Source organism: Aquila chrysaetos, chromosome 12, assembly GCF_900496995.4.
Source record: "Aquila chrysaetos chrysaetos chromosome 12, bAquChr1.4, whole genome shotgun sequence".
Classification (NCBI taxonomy): Eukaryota; Metazoa; Chordata; class Aves; order Accipitriformes; family Accipitridae; genus Aquila; species Aquila chrysaetos.
Genome location: NC_044015.1, coordinates 17,123,513 through 17,139,595, shown reverse-complemented (window position 1 = coordinate 17,139,595; position 16,083 = coordinate 17,123,513). Strand labels below are relative to the sequence as shown.

The window sequence follows — 16,083 nt, the reverse complement described above, 5'->3', positions numbered from 1 at the left end:
GGGGATAGATTCCAACAATTTGCCCACACCTTGCCACAGGCTTGCTGTGCTGGTGCATAGTCGTGGTGATGATCTCTGTGGTGACGTCAAGAAGACAGAATGTGAATTAGGATAAACATTGCCAGCAAAGAAATCCTGCCCCCAGGTGGGTGTACAGTCTCCACACCTTCACCAGCAGCACCCCTTCACCTCAGGGATATGACAGCACCAAATATCAGAGCAACCTGATGGATGCTTTTGCCCCAAGGCAGGCCAGTATACAAACAAGAAGGCATCAAGGGCTCTCCAACAGGCTCTTTTTTTCTGTGCCAAGAGAGGACAAAGACCACAATCTTTTTGGAAACATAACTTCACAAGACGAAACTATACCTGCTCTTTTTTTATCAAGTACATGTATTTCTGAGCACCCATATTCAAATTTGTACACTTGTTGCACCTGACAGCATCAGGTATCAGCTGGGGCTCCAGTAGACTAAATTAAATTAACTACAAATGGTCTTTCCAAAAGCATTTTATACAATTGAAATAAAAAAAAAATTTGATATTGTTTATAGGAAGGCTGTGATTTACACATTGAAATCCCTGTCATTGTACAGTTTGATGTTAAGTGTTGTTACTGTGACAATACTGGTAAAATGCCATTTTTACTTATCCTGGGGGTTCAAAAGGAACCACAAGTGACAGGACTGCATTCTTTAATACCTTAGTCTTCAGCTTTATAGAAGATTTGTGTAGCCGGAAGACTTTAATAAAAGTTTACCATCTATTCAACACTTAGTATTCAACACTCAGCATTGTACGGGAATTAAAGAATAGTATCTCATAATATATACCAAAGTATGCATGAGCTATCTTACAAATAAGAGAGCACACAATTATTTTAATAATGGTGAACAACTTTGTATTTCTTTTTAGTTCAACATACTCATTTTATGCTATATTAGAATATTTTGTTTTCATGTATCCCCATTCCTGAAAAATGCTTTAATTTCATCGCAACCATTACTAAAAGCCCTACTGTCTGTATGGGACACTTCTCAATGTATGCATACCCCTATTCACCTCAGGAAAATGGATGAGCTGAAAAAAAGCTATATGCAGATATATTTTTAGGAAGCCTTGGCTTCTAAATACTCTATTTCCTAAGTTGTTTAGAATAAATAATTATAAGGAACACTTTAAGCAGGACCTAAGATTAGAATCCTTTGGGGGAAGACAAGTCTAGTAAATTGATTTTAAAAATATAATGTCTGATATAACTTTTATAAATATTGGCACTCATCTCTGTTCTGTTTTATCCTCAGCTTTTCTATCTTGGCCTTTCTCAGTTTTAAGTAAGGAAGTAATTGCAGTCAATTCTTCTGCTTCTATTCCTGTTTTATCTGTTCACAGTTATGTTTTTGTTAACAGAAATTGTCAGCAGTTTCAAATGGCACACAAAGTTTCTCGAGAGAAAATACCTATCGAGATCATTAAATACACTGCATCGATAGATACAGATACGGCCCTGAGCCTGATTCTGGCTCCTGCTGTAACTGCTCCATGCTGGTATATCAATTTGTATCACATCAGCCTGCAACAGCCACAAATCTACCTGAGAAGGAGAGTCCTCCAAGACTGAAAAGCCTCTTGCTTGAGACTAGCCATATGGCCATAACCCAGAGAAAACTCATCCCACATCTGAAATGTCATCCCAGCCAACTGTGCTAAGGAAAAGGCACAAAATGACATATAACTACTTTTCCCTCCTTTGGCATCTTGCACTGAGCAGAGCTCACCCAAGGTCAAAGCCAAAACTTGGCTTTATCTGCTTTGTTTTAACTGATTCTTTGGGGGGGGGGGGGGGGGTTCTTGTTTACATTCTAGCAATGTTTTCTTTGTGCATGATGTTTTTAATGTGACCTTTTTAATTTTATAAGCACTTAACTTGTTATTCCCTTTCCCAAAGCCTTTATATTTGTTCTAATTTGCCTGCCTCATGTATAAATGAAATTTTCTTAACTAATAATATTCCCATTACTTTATTAGATAGCAGACTCTGTCTCAGAGACTTTCTGGTTGTTCATCTTATAGTATGCAGACTTTAAAAATTGCTTTTTGAAAGTGGAGGATCCAATCTCTCTTTTTTTGAGGCTATGTCCTGTTGTGATTTAATTTAGAAAGAACACTTTGGCTTCCCTGATTCACATAAGTACATGCCCAAGGAACAAAACTGTTAGGATAAAAGGATGTTTCTACGACATTGTGTATTTTTTCCTATATCTTAAAGTGTGGGGTGTTTTTTTGAGGGCTGGTTGATCCAACTGCATCTGTTTGCTTTTCAGTCTTTAATTCATGTTGGGCTGTAAACAGTCCAAGTAACAGTTTGAGTGATGCAGCGACAGAAGGTGACCCAGATTACACAACACTGTACGCTAATGCCAAGTCTTCTTGTTTAATGGCAGCTGCTCAAAGCTTTGTCTTATTGCGATTCGCATTCAAGAGACACAAATCAAACAGCCGCCTCAGACACACATCCTGCCTGTCTTCATTTTAAACATGTTCAAGAGCTCCTGCTTTTCATACACATATATCAGCTTCACCAGCTGAGGCCATTTAGCCTCCTTGGCTTGTATTTACTCTCAACCATCTGACACAATTATCAAGGAAACCCATTGTGACTTCCAATATTTTGCATACTTCTGTTTATGTGGAAGTTTGCTGAGAATATTTTCTCTATAAAAATAGTTGGACTTTTATACTCCCTCATAAGGGAGATATTTAAAACACCAAATGTATCACAGTTGTTTAATAACTGATTTCTCTATAGATTGTAATTAATAAAGCAATGAGTGCTACTAAAATACATAACAGGAACAGCTTTAGCAAAGGATAAATTAGTCTAGATTTTAATCAGATAGGTTTAAATTTACTGGATGAATGGTATCAAAATGCAGACTTTAAAGTATAGGTACAGTTTTAAAACAACATTTTATTGCTGTACTTTCAATATGTGAAGTAAGGCATTAAAATGCTTTCATTCCCGATTTTAAAAAAAAGTTTCAGCATGAAGATCAGGAAAGCTATCATGCAATGAGTTCATACAACTTAGTTTCGTGGACCAAATCTTTTTGGCATCTCCATCAAATTTTTAAAGCCTTCTGACAACACAAGCTTCCTGCTAGAAGTGCACATCTAGCCATCCACCCTGAGGACATGTCAGAACAATAAGAAAAAGTGCAAATCTTACTTTTTAAATGGATGAGCAGCAAAAAACTGAGGTAGAAGATGAGTAGAGAGTTAATCCTTGAATGAGCCATATTCATCTTGATAGGACATTCTCCACCGAGTTGTCTGTTGTCCAAAGGGCTGGTGCTGATCCTCACTGATTTCTCCTCATCTCGGAAACTAAGGTAATATCCAAGGCACCCCGTCCCCTACAAGCCACCTTTGCCTGTGCCCCTCATCACTCTGTTCACTGCAAACCTACAGACATTGATTCAAAAGGCAGTTGTGCTTGTTAAGGTTTTACTTTGGCAGGTCTGAGTGATTTTTCAAACCTGGTGCAGATTTGCCTGTGAGCTGGACTGGAGCCTTTCCCCGGCTTTCTGCTGCAGATCTGTGCCGTGAATGGTGCACTCTGCCTGGCTGACACTGCGCAGCAGATAAGGCACAGCACTCCCTTAATCTTTCAAAATATATCACTCATTGTCTTCTACTAAACCTCCATTACATCACACTCCTTCTGATTCATAGTATAAACACTTTATGCTTTCTTGCATAAAGTCAGCTTCTTCTTAGTCAGCTAACAAACATTTTCTGCTTTCTGCATTTTTTCTGCATCTTACCTCATTAGCACATGAAGTAAAATGATGAAACATCCCCATTCTCAATCTTTTTTTGTAGTTAGATATAGCCTGTTCTCTTCCACAACCTTTTTTTGTTGTTGTTGTTGTTGTTGTTTACACTGGATCTAAATGCTTTTGCCATCACTAAAAAGCATAACAACTGGGAGCTGGCACAGGTCCTCTGAGCTTCATGAGGCTGTGTTGTAATTTTGAACTGTTCATAGAGGAACCAGTCACTTAGAGATTCAGGAGATGACATAGTAAGGTTGATAAGAGAAGGGGATGGGGGCAGGGGATGGAATCCATTTCTTTTTAGCCAGGGCTGGCCTTAGACAACTGTGGCTGATACAAGTGCAATGAGTCTGCCCGTACTCAGAGGAGCCTTTCCCAGCTGCCACGGCAGTGCAGCACTGTGGCTTTTCACTGCCGCGTGGCACAGGCAATGCCCTGTTTCTGCCTAAAGCTGTCTTGGTGTCTAATGCCTCATCCATTGACTACAAATTTGTTCACAGATATTAAAGCCTTGGCCTGGGCTAGCAGAAGGGAACAGAGAAGGAAGACAGCGACAGCCCCAGCAGCCATGTTCAGATAGTACGATCCCAGTACAAACTTTGGCCTTCTGGCACCTTGCAAACCAAGGCACTAAATTTGTGTGTTTACTATGGGTAAGCTATACCATCGCAAAGATTGCCATAACGTCATTCGGGCTCTGAGGCCAAAAAAGAGATGAGCTGCCTCTTTGGCAGTGGATCTCTTTCCACCATCTTCACTTTGACCTGCCTTCCCAGCCCCTGGCCCTCCGTGCTTTGCTGCAGCAACTGAATTAAGTGCTCAAGCCCTCTGTGCAAGATTCCCTTTATTTCACAAAAGGATCAAACTTATATATGTTTCAACAAAGATCTAGAAAGAACTAATGGTATACAGCCAATACTACTAACACAGGAGCGCATATCTGGCTCAGCTGGGGTGTTTGCCAGTCCTCAGAACAGTTAAAGATAAAAACATTCCATGCACATACTTGTGACTGTCTTCAGCCACGTCTTCCCAGGCCTACACAAGGCCATCCTCCAACCTGACCTTGTCAAACTAGTTCTTCAAGGCTTGGCAAACATGCAGCACAACAAATTCTAACGGTCACTCTTGAAAACAAATGCCAGGTGTTCCGAGCTGCTCCCACATCTCCCCCTTTTTTATTTAGGAACATCAGATTCACAAGGAAGGCAGCAAGGACTCTAGCTTCGAACCAATGCAATCCTCATACTGCTCCTCAGATGATTCTGATTGCTGCAAACACACAAATGATTAATAACCCTCCAATAGCAATACAAATTCAGATACACAGATTTAAACCTTCAAACCATGTTTTTGGATTTAACCATTTAACAGTATTAGACAATTCTTTGAAAAACACCTTATTCTGCTAATTTTGTATATTTCCCATTTGATCTTGTACTATCTGTGCAAGATCTTAGATCTCTCCTGCAATATTAGTAGCAAATGCACCTTGCAAATGCGCCTTCACCTAATTCCAATGTCACACGCTTTCATTTCTTTGTAAAGGAGTTACACAGAGCCCTTGTTTTTTAAATTCCCAATTACAGTGTAATTTCATTCTATTTTGTAATGCACTTTGTCTATCTCTATCTGATGGGTTGATCCTGGCTGGACACCAGGCGCCCACCATAGCTATTCTATTACTCTCTCCTCCTCAGGTGGACAGGGGAACGGGAAATGAGGTTTGCGGTCAGTTCATCACATGTTATCTCTGTCGTTTCATCCTCCTCAGTGGCAGCACTCATCACACTCTTCCCCTGCTCCAGCATGGGATCTCTCCCAAGGGAGACAGTCCTCCATGAACTTCTCCAGCATGGGTCCCTTCCACGGCGTGCAGTCCTTCAGGAGCACACTGCTCCAGCGCGGGTCCCCCGTGGGGTCATAGGTCCTGCCAGAAAACCTGCTCCGTGGGCTTCTCTCTCCACAGTTCTGCAGGCCCTGCCAGGAGCCTGCTCCAGCGTGGGCTTCCCATGGGGTCACAGCCTCCTTCGGGCATCCACCTGCTCCGGTGTGGGGTCCTCCACGGGCTGCAGGTGGATATCTGCTCCACCGTGGACCTCCATGGGCTGCAGAGGGACAGCCTGCCTCACCATGCTCTTCACGACAGGCTGCAGGAGAATCTCTGCTCTGGTGCCTGGAGCACCTCCTCCCCCTCCTTCTGCACTGACCTGGGGGTCTGCAGGGTTGTTTCTCTTACATGTTCTCACTCTTCAGCTGCTGTTTCTGTGTGTTCCGCAACCGCTTTTCTCTTCCCCCTCTCCAGCTGGTTTTTTTTGGTTGGTTGGTTGGTTGGTTTTGGTTTTTTTCGGGGGGCGTGGGGTCGTACAGAGAGGCACTACCACTATCACTGATTGGCTCGGCTTTAGCCGGCAGCAGGTCCATCTTAGAGCCAGCCGGCATTGGCTCTGTCAGACACAGGGGAAAACCTCCAGCAGCCCCCACAGAAGCCACCCCTGTAACCCCCTGCTACCAAAACCTTGCCACACAAACCCAATACAGTCCAAGCCAAATTACCACTGCTTCTAAAGCGTCCCATCGTTCTAGTATTGTTGATCAATTTGTACCTGGGTATTCATTTCAGCCGTAGCATTTTTTAATACATTAGCTACTGTGTGAGCAGTCTGAATGGACTTCACAAGTGCCGTGGTAGCAACGGCAGCAGTAGCTGCAATAATGATAGCTGATATTATAAAGGCAATGAGCCATCCTATAAATCGTTTTGAGTGACTAATTGTCCGCTTTAAAAGCCTTGATAATTGACTTAATCCTGATTCCCCTTCCCATGATTTGGTCATATTTACAGGGATCCACAATTCAGCACGACATCACATTGGCATGATTACTGTAAGACTTAGTTCAGATATATTCTTATGAGTAAAACAGCTAAAACACCAAGGTTAATTCAGATTAGTTTGAAAAGCATGGTTACATAAAGCGATATCTACAAATTGAGCTGCTACAAAAACATAAGGATGTGAAGTACGTCACTAAATCTTTGTGATTCTGTGTGAGGTTCAAACTTACACAAGGAATGTTTTTTTATATAGTCACCGTGGCTTAGGCGCAACACCTCCAGAGGGCCCAATAAAAATGCTGCGCCCGAGCCACAGTGACCCTGCAAAGAAAAAAGGATCGGAATTCTTACAATACTGTTGCTGGCCACTATTGCCAGGTATGCTAAAAAAGGTATTCTTTGGAGTAGGATACACGTTGCATCATCACACTAGCTTGTTGTTGCATTCTCTTCAAATGTCCCTGTGTGATACTTTTTCATTCTTGATGCGCCACTTCCTCCTCATTCATTTATCCTCTTTCAAATTCAGTCTTCATCTGCGGGATTGGGTTGTCCGAGTGGTTTCGCCAGCTCATGATATGGCTTCATGTATTTAGCTGGAATCCACTTGGTTCCTGTGGGAAGAGGAACACAAGCATACTCTCGCCCCCAAGTGATTAGTTCCACAGGTCCATTCCAACCGAGTCCACTAAAAGGATCTTTATACAGTACTTTAGGTGTGTGTGAAATAGAATCAGGAGTTCTAAAATGCCGATCTATCGCTGTGCTGACCATTAAGTCTGGTGAGCGATTTAAAAAATTCAAAGTAAACATAGCATTATCTAGCTGTTCTTGTGGTGGCGTATTTTGATCTATAAGTATCCCTGATGACAAGTTGTCTGTAATTTCTTCCACTGACAAATCATTGTATTCTAATTGCCACACAGAATACTGAGTGGAAGTCAACACCATTTTCATAAGCAATTTCCAGTCCCAAGGAGTCATAGTATAAGTGCTTCCAATTGTTTCCACTAGTCCCATTGTAAATGAATTGTGTAACCCATTTTCACGAATTGATTTCCGTAATTCTTTTATCATTTCATAAGGTAAACCGTCATGCTGTGGTGGATTATGGGGTCTGTATATAACAGGAAAAGTAAACGTGGGATCTCCTTGCTGTAGAGCTTTTTCTCGACAGCGTTGCATCAAGCTACGTGTATTTTTTCCCAAATCATTAAGTGAATTGTCACATTTAGCATCAAAGTCTGTTAAAGGCGGAGCTGAAGGCGCTATAGTTTTTTCTCCGCACGGCTGTAAAGCAGGAGCCACGGGATTAGGCAGAGGCATAGAGTCAGAGGGATTAGCAGGAGAAGGAGATAGAGGCAGTGCAGCAAAGCCAGATTCCATTCTAAGTTCTGCAGACCCTGGAGAGGGAGTACCAGGCGATTGGGGTCAGGGGGTGGGGGACGGCGGCGGCCGTGGCGGATGCAGAGGCGGCGGGAGGCAGCGGTGTGGCGGCAGCGGCAAAGCGGGTGCGAAAGCGGCGGGAGGCAGCGGCGGGGCGGGGGGAACTCTATGCGGTGGTGAGGGTCGGCAACCCCGCGGAACCCGTGCTGCCCGCCCGCTGCCTGCCTGCCTGCCTGCCGGCGGGGTGTGTGCGTTAACGGTGTTAGTGGAGGTGGCGGTGGAGGTAATGAGGGATATAAATCCGGCTCTTTTTCGGAGTCCACCCTGCACGATGCAAAAGAATTATTATTGGAATCAGAATCCTGCTCGTTACCAGCCTGCTTACAAACTGTCTCCTCAAAAGCAGTATCAGGTTGTATTGGTATGTTTTTCTCTGCCGGCTGTAAATGCACCAGCGCAGTAGAAATAAATTTCCATCTTGCAATTAAATTTTCTGATACACCGAATGCCAAAGTTTTTCGCCTTTGTAAACGCTCCCCAACCCTTTCCGAAACCTTGCTATCAAAAGTTCCCTCTGTGGGAAACCAGTTACAATTATCCTTTACCCATATTAAAAGCGAAGCAATTTGTCCCTCTTTTATTTTATACCCAGAGGCCCGTGAAATCTGCTGCAAAACGTTTAAGTAGAGCTTATGCTCCTGAGAAACTGATTGCCCCATGCTACCACAATCTCGCAACTCACCCGTTCCACAGGGGTTGCTGTTACCTATTTTCTTGGAGTCGTGGCCACTTCTTCAAAACTCTCCCCATTAGATTGCGTGGTCTCCGCAGTGAAGGGGAATCACCTCTTTTCTTCTCTTGATCACGTCGTTTTCTTCTCTTAATCGCACCAGCTTCTCTCGATCACGTCGTCTTCTGCTCTTGATCACGTCGGGCTCACCATCTGCGGCGACTGAATCAAGCGCTCAAGCCCTCTGTGCAAGATTCCCTTTATTTCACAAAAGGATCAAACTTATATGTTTCAACAAAGATCTAGAAAGAACTAATGGTATACAGCCAATACTACTAACACAGGAGCGCATATCTGGCTCAGCTGGGGTGTTTGCCAGTCCTCAGAACAGTTAAAGATAAAAACATTCCATGCACATACTTGTGACTGTCTTCAGCCACGTCTTCCCAGGCCTACACAAGGCCATCCTCCAACCTGACCTTGTCAAACTAGTTCTTCAAGGCTTGGCAAACATGCAGCACAACAAATTCTAACGGTCATTCTTGAAAACAAATGCCAGGTGTTCCGAGCTGCTCCCACACTTTGCGCTTGGTCTCCTTGCCACAGTGTGGAGACCAGGCGTTCTCAAGCCCAGGAACAACCCTGAAAAATCTTCTTGGCCACTGCTATGTTATACTACTGTAAAACAGATAACGGCCAATAATTTTGGTATTGTCTTTTCTCCTCCCCAATTCAGTGGAATCTTAATCCCCTGTTCAGGAAGCCTTTGACAATGCGTTTAACTTTATACGCTTAACTGAGCTAAGCACAGACTTAAAATCAAGCATATGCTTAAGGCCTCAGGTGAGTAGGGAGCAGACTTGATGTCAACATTAATTTAAGAACGTTGTTTATAATGGGTAGGTATTTTCACATCCACTCTTTCAGCTCAGTGAACTGAATAATTTTAAAATTTCTCCTGCTGGAAGGCCCCTCCTTCTTTCCCACCCCATTCTCACGTGCAACTGCACTCATCCACTGCTAACCTTGTGGCACATCTTTTTCAGACCCTCTTACGTTTCTCCTGGCACCAGCAGCTCTATCGCCTCTGCTTCTCAGGAGGCCTCCAGCTCCTCTGAGCCTCCCCGCTCCCCCTGCCAGTCTTCATGGGGCTTCAAAGAGCTCTGGTCCCTCCGATGGCAACCCAGGCTGGATTTCTTGGTCAAGTGTCATGAGCTGTGAACATGACGATGAACTGGGTTCTTAGTGGAAAGTACTTAGAAAACTATAAAGTTAAAGATAATTAAATGGCTAATTGTATTTTCCAGCTCTTTCCCTTTTAGTAATCTCCTTTGTTTTATATGTACATTTATAGTTGTTTGGATGTTTTCCTCTCCTTGCCATCTGTCTATTTAGTTTCTGTTTGAAATTATCTAGTAAAATATATAAGCATTACAACATGAACATGAAAATACTATTCTGCCATCTGGGAATTCTTCTGTTGGGCTAAATTGTGCAGTTGAGCTCAGTGCTGATCGCCTGCTTTAAGTGCATTATTTTTTAAGTTTGTTACTATATAACTTAGAAGAACAACATTTTCCATTATAATTTTGAACAATTTTTAAATTGTTTTTGTGGACATAGTCTCCATTAACAGGAATTTGAGATGTCATCTTATGGTGGTTATAACTGCTGATTAAAATAATTTCACTTTTACTAGGGAAACACTGTGTACTAATCTAGAAGTTTAAGGAAGAAGGCATACTTCCAACAATTGTTAGAATTGGAAGGTCTGAAGACCTACAGATTCAATATACCAGTCAATTTAAGAAAAGAAATCCTTCAAATATTCAGGAATAAAGAGCCAAAATTCTTGATAAGAAAAGATGAGGTTTTCACTTCTGAGGCATATATGGTTAAGTACTGCAAGGAAGCAGTCACATCTATTAAACCTGGATGTTTTTCTGAAAGTTACACAAGTATATGTAAAATCTGTGCTCTAAGCAAACTTATCAGTCCTCAGACACAAAGATATGCCACCGATCTGAGAACATACCTATAGTGTGTAAACACGTGTTGACATTTGAATTAAATAATCTGCCAAGTAACTCTGTAGTAATTACAAGCCATATAGCAAGTGTGTGAAGAAATCCTAGGTCTTTTGAAAGTTATTAAAATGTAATTGCTTTCAGGATAGCCGAAAGGAGCTGCTTTTTCACCATTTGAAACTTAGCTCTGCATTTCTCAATGCCTATTTCAAATGTTTCTTCTTCTTCATGAGCTATTTGTATCCCAGAATTTCATGGGGAGCAAACTAAATTAACTTATCACTGCCCCAATTCCTTGAAGTTGCGTACAGGAGACGGTTCAAATTTCTGCAGCGCTGGTACTTCATGAACATCATCTGTACAGTGAACCATAACATCGAAGTGTAATTTCCATACTTTCTCAGTACAACTTAGCTTTGATGAGATTCTACAGTCATATAAGTCAGAGGCTACACCATTTTCTCAGGGAAAAAGGGTTTGTGTTGCCATTTTCTTTCACTTAAGTGCTGCCTTTTTCTGTTGTGTTTGCTTCTTTGCAATAATTACAGTGTGGTGTGGTATCACACTATACAAGTCAGTGTCATGTCTTATAAAATATTTTACTGCAACTCTAGCCAACAAACTTCATTATCTAACATCTTTTGTTGCCTGATACAAGCGCTGTTTTCAACTTTCAGATGACAGGAGTACTAATTAATTGTGTATCTTCTGACTCTCACTGCAAGGCATGTTATTTTCTGATTGTTTGATGTTGCTCCAATTTAAAGTGCAATTTTTATTGACAACATCCTGTACCTTCTAGGTCAAATACATTTATAGGTGATTTTCTTAAGTAATTGGTACTTCTTTTCTGGTCTGTAAAATGTTCCAGCAGTTTTAATCTAAACTATAAAATGAACAGAAATTAGATCAATTAAATAATTCACATAAAGTGTAAAATTCCCTTGCAAGTAGAAGGTGTGAGTTTACAAAATGCTTGTTGCTGACTAACCTGCAGCTTTTATTAAATCCTTTTCGTTCACTGGCAATTAAAACACTGGTAATTAGTCAGGAGCAGGTGGGTGACTTCATGGAAGAGTGACTGAGTGAAAGATAACATTGCCTAGAGAGGTTTTGGATATGCAAAACTTGGCTGGACAAGGTCCTGGGCAACCTTCTCAAACTAGACCTGCTTTGATCAGGTGGTTGGACTAGAGACCTCTGGAGGTCCCTTCCCATCCATATGATCCTGTGATTCTCTGAATATAGCATTAGATTTTCTGCACAAGCTCCAGCCTATATTAGCTCTGTCCCCAGTTTTGTATACCTAATGCAGAAAGCTTCTGCTTTATAAAATGGTACTTGGTTTTTCCTAGGGTCTTTGGCTTTTCCTGCTAGCATTCAGCAGTGTTCCTTGTTTACCCCTTCTGTTAAGCTCTTGCTGAATTTCATCATGGATATGTGCCACTGTTCACCATTGGGAGAATTTCATTTTATGAAAAACTACGGAGCACGAGAACATGAAGTCACTCTGATCTGATATCATGGTTTGGGCATTAAAATACTTTCTGAAGTATTTATTGAAAACTCAGGATGACAGACTTTGCTAGAGCAATGGATCTGATCAGATCATCTTTCTGTTCATGGTAGCTGTGCCCTCTTTATGAAACAGCTCATAGATAGCGTATTTTTTTTAGCTTGTAGCTCTTTGGGTAATTATGAATGGACAAACCAATGTGAGTAAGGGCTGGGTAAAAGGTCTTGTGGATAGACAGTTGTATTGTAACAGGAAGTTGTTTACCTCATTAACAAAACTGCTATAGAGCTAATTGCATTTTAATTAGGCACCTTGCAACAAGAACAACTATGTGCATTGATTTCTTGCAACACTTGCAAAGTTAACTGCCTACAAGAGACAACTAGAAACTCCCTTGGCCTGTGCTTTTCCACAGATAAATATTTTATGACTATATTTAACTTCTTATATTAGTCTGCCAATGTTACTTCAAGCTTCTTTTTCATTGTTATTAGGGTGTACAAATCTTTTTTTTTTTCCCTTTGAACTCTTGCTTTGCTCTTTTTATTCCTTCTTCAGCCTGAGAGCACTTCAAAGCAGAGCATTCTCTTCCAGAACACCCAGCAGAGCACGAGCTTCCAGTTCTGCCAATTTGCAGATGATAAATGTTTTTATGAAACTGAAGGGCTTTATCTGAAAAGGTAAAATTATTTTGCAAGATCTGCAAGCCTATTGCTTCCTTAAATGTAATACATTTTTTGAAATTATGACTACTTTTTTGCTTCTCCATGTAGCCATTTTCCTACTAAGTAATGAGGCGTTTCTACCTGCTAACCTAAAATATAAATTTAACCAAAGATTACAGAAGTGTCAAGTTGATTCACTCAGATATATCTAATTTTGGACCTGATAGAAATGGTGGGAGCAATAACCCAGCCTATGCTTCTAACTTGTTTTTCAACTACATGAATTTCAAGCAGTGTTTGCTAGCACCTGGTACTTGCTTGTGGTCAGGTACTAGTTAAGGTGCATGCTGTTCAAATTATTGCATTTCTGGCAAGGAGTTTAAGCTGTTTGGTTTTTCGTATGAAGTCTTTCCTGAGTATTTTACACTTAGGTAGGCAAAAAAAAATGACTCTGTAAGGTACGACAGGATTCCCTAGGACCTGCAGAACTCAATAGTGTGATTCACTTATCCTCATCTTTGATGCATTTTTGCAAAATAACATGTTTTTATTGTATTTTGTGTGGCTGATATCACCGGGGAAGCAGTTCCACTCTCAGACGAATGCCAGGTCAGGCCTTGTCAATGCAGATGAGAATTTGCAATTAGTATTCTGTACTTCGCTGCTAATGAACCATCTAATCAGGAAGTTTCTGTCTGTACTAATAAAATTCCTGTGAGTGTCAAGGTTACAGGAGTGCTTGACAAAATGATGCAAATAGTGTTTTTACAAAAGCACTGATATCTTAAGTGCTAAATGGGTTGTAAATTTACTTTTTTACCTCTATGCTTTTCATTTCAGCAGAGCAGACATGTTAACAGACTTAAAAATCTTCTTAGTCTTTTTTTTCTTTCCTTCAGAGTGAGATAACTCATACAACAAACCAGAAAGTCCTAAAACTGTAAGCATTGGAATTGAATTGAAAAACCCATCTGTTTCAGAGGAGATAGTTGTATAGGCAAGCAACAGTTTCAAAGGTATTTGGAAAAGATTTAAGTTAGTATGTAGCATCATTTCACCTGATCAATACTAAGTGGTTTCAGAAGGAATTCAGACCCAACAACTCCAGCAGGCAACAGTGTAGAGGAGGAGAAACAGCAAGAATCAGGAAGGCAGGATTAGTAACCAAGGTTGCTTGATTTCAACACACACTATATATGTAAACATTTTACTTCTGGTAAATACTGTAATCGTCCTAGGGACGGGGCAGGATGATAATTACTGTCATATGGAGGGGCTGGGAAGAAGGAGATGTTCAAAAGTTCTAAAACTGTTCTAACTAGTTCTAAAACTGTTGTTCAAATTTTGGTCTTGACAAACACGGAAAGCTGACAACCTGCTTGGTTTCAGAGGCCGAGCACTGGGCTGGGGCCCAGGGAAACCAATTCTTTCCCCAGTTTTGCCTTACTGTGCTTGCAGGTGAGGCAAGCGACATTTGTTTTCAGTGATAAATCATTTTCAGGTACTGCAATTTGCAATAGAAATGCAAAACACAGTACTCATCAAATAGTAACATTTGTAACAGGCAAATAGAGAAGCTTCTTAGTTTTTCCTGATCTCTAATATCCCTTACAATTATTTTTTTCCTTTTCTTTATTCAGTCATTGTATTGACTGTTTGTGACAAGGTTTTGAAAAGCATCTGATGATTTGGAGCTCTTTGATTTGCAGGTTTCCCGTTGAAGGATGTGACTTCCAGAAAGAGCAGAGCAAAATTTCTCTGCAGGCATCTCTGGAGTGTCTCAGTGTGGGTCCTGGCAAGTATTAAATTCCTCTTGGAAATCTTGGCCTCTGTGTTAAAGTGTTAGATAATATTATGGGAACAATAGGTAACTAAGTGCCTCAAGGGATATCAAGTTCCTGCTAAGCATTGGTTAAGACAGCATTCATCTTAATGCCAATGCATTTCTCAAAGGCCACAACTTTAGTTGTACCAAACTAAATCCTGAAAGTTTGTCAGTTTGGATTATATTGTTCACAAGGTAAAATGAAATATTCTGGCTTCCAAACTTGTGTTGATTCAGAATATTTCACACCTATTTTAATCACTGGTGGTGATACTGATCTCAGTGAAAATGACATATGTCATGTCCCATGCCAGTGAAAGGAAAACGTCCTGTGGATGGAGATGGCACAGCTTGATCTTTAAGCATCATGTTGGATGTGAGAGGGGGACAGAGAGGACATTACTACTGTAAGTGATTTATATTCTGTTACTATCCAGAGGGCCCCTTAAATCACCTGGTGGTTTGTTGCTGAATTCAGTTGCTGAACTGCATCTTAAATTTTGTGTGTGGGCATGCTGAGATCTTTGCATAGGCTGAATTTCACATGGTGCTTTCCATTTTCCTGGGTATCAAGACTTTTTTTTTTTTTTAGTAAAATATGGCATTTTTATAGTAACTTCCTCCAGTACGGTGAAAGCCTGGGTGAATATAATTGTTGTCCATAGGCGGCTGCTGAGAAGTCTTGTCTTAGCACCTAGATTTGGACTTCAGCAACAACATTCACCAAATATAGTTTTGTGGGACTCAGACTTCTAAATCTGAGACACTGAGTTTCTGGGGCACAAGAATTTCTAAGCCAGCACTTCTAAGGTAGTTACCACTATGCGCTGGTTTTGGCTAGGGTAAAGTTAATTTTTTCCGTAGCAGCTGGTATGGGGCTATGTTTTGGATTTGTGCTGGAAACAGTGTTGATAACACAGGGATGTTTCAGTTATTGCTGAGCAGTGCTTACACAGAGCCAAGGTCTTTTCTGCTTCTCACACCACCCCACCAGCGAGGAGGCTGGGGGGGCACAAGAAGCTGGGAGGGGACGCAGCTGGGACAGCTGACCCCAACTGGCCAAAGGGATATTCCAGACCATATGACGTCATGCTCAGCATAGAAAGCTGGGGGAAGAAGGAGGAAGCGGGGGGACATTCGGAGCGATGGCATTTGTCTTCCCAAGTAATGGTTACACATGATGGAGCCCTGCTTTCCTGGAGATGGCTGAACACCTGTCTGCCAATGGGAAGTGGTGAATGAATTCCTTGTTTTGCTTT

The 16,083-nt window shown here is 41.3% G+C and overlaps 1 protein-coding gene and 1 long non-coding RNA gene across 6 annotated transcripts in view; one reads left to right on the top strand and one right to left on the bottom strand.

Annotated features, from left to right (window-relative positions):
• Positions 1-4,698, bottom strand: part of CRB1 (crumbs cell polarity complex component 1) — a 114,709-nt gene extending 110,011 nt beyond the window's left edge. For 4 of the 5 annotated variants that reach the window (XM_030033472.2, XM_030033476.2, XM_030033474.2 and 1 more), the window contains exon 1: positions 3,230-4,698. In XM_030033472.2, coding sequence (XP_029889332.1) covers positions 3,230-3,305 — 76 coding nt within the window. In that variant the 5' untranslated portion in view covers positions 3,306-4,698. The remainder of the gene's footprint in view (positions 1-3,229) is intronic. The other variant, XM_030033475.2, reaches the window with a different exon arrangement.
• LOC121233676 lies at positions 941-15,847 on the top strand. The gene is made up of 3 exons (XR_005933616.1): positions 941-952; positions 7,234-7,235; positions 10,561-15,847. It is a non-coding gene; the product is annotated as an uncharacterized LOC121233676 (long non-coding RNA).
• The last annotated feature ends 236 nt before the right edge of the window (positions 15,848-16,083 follow it).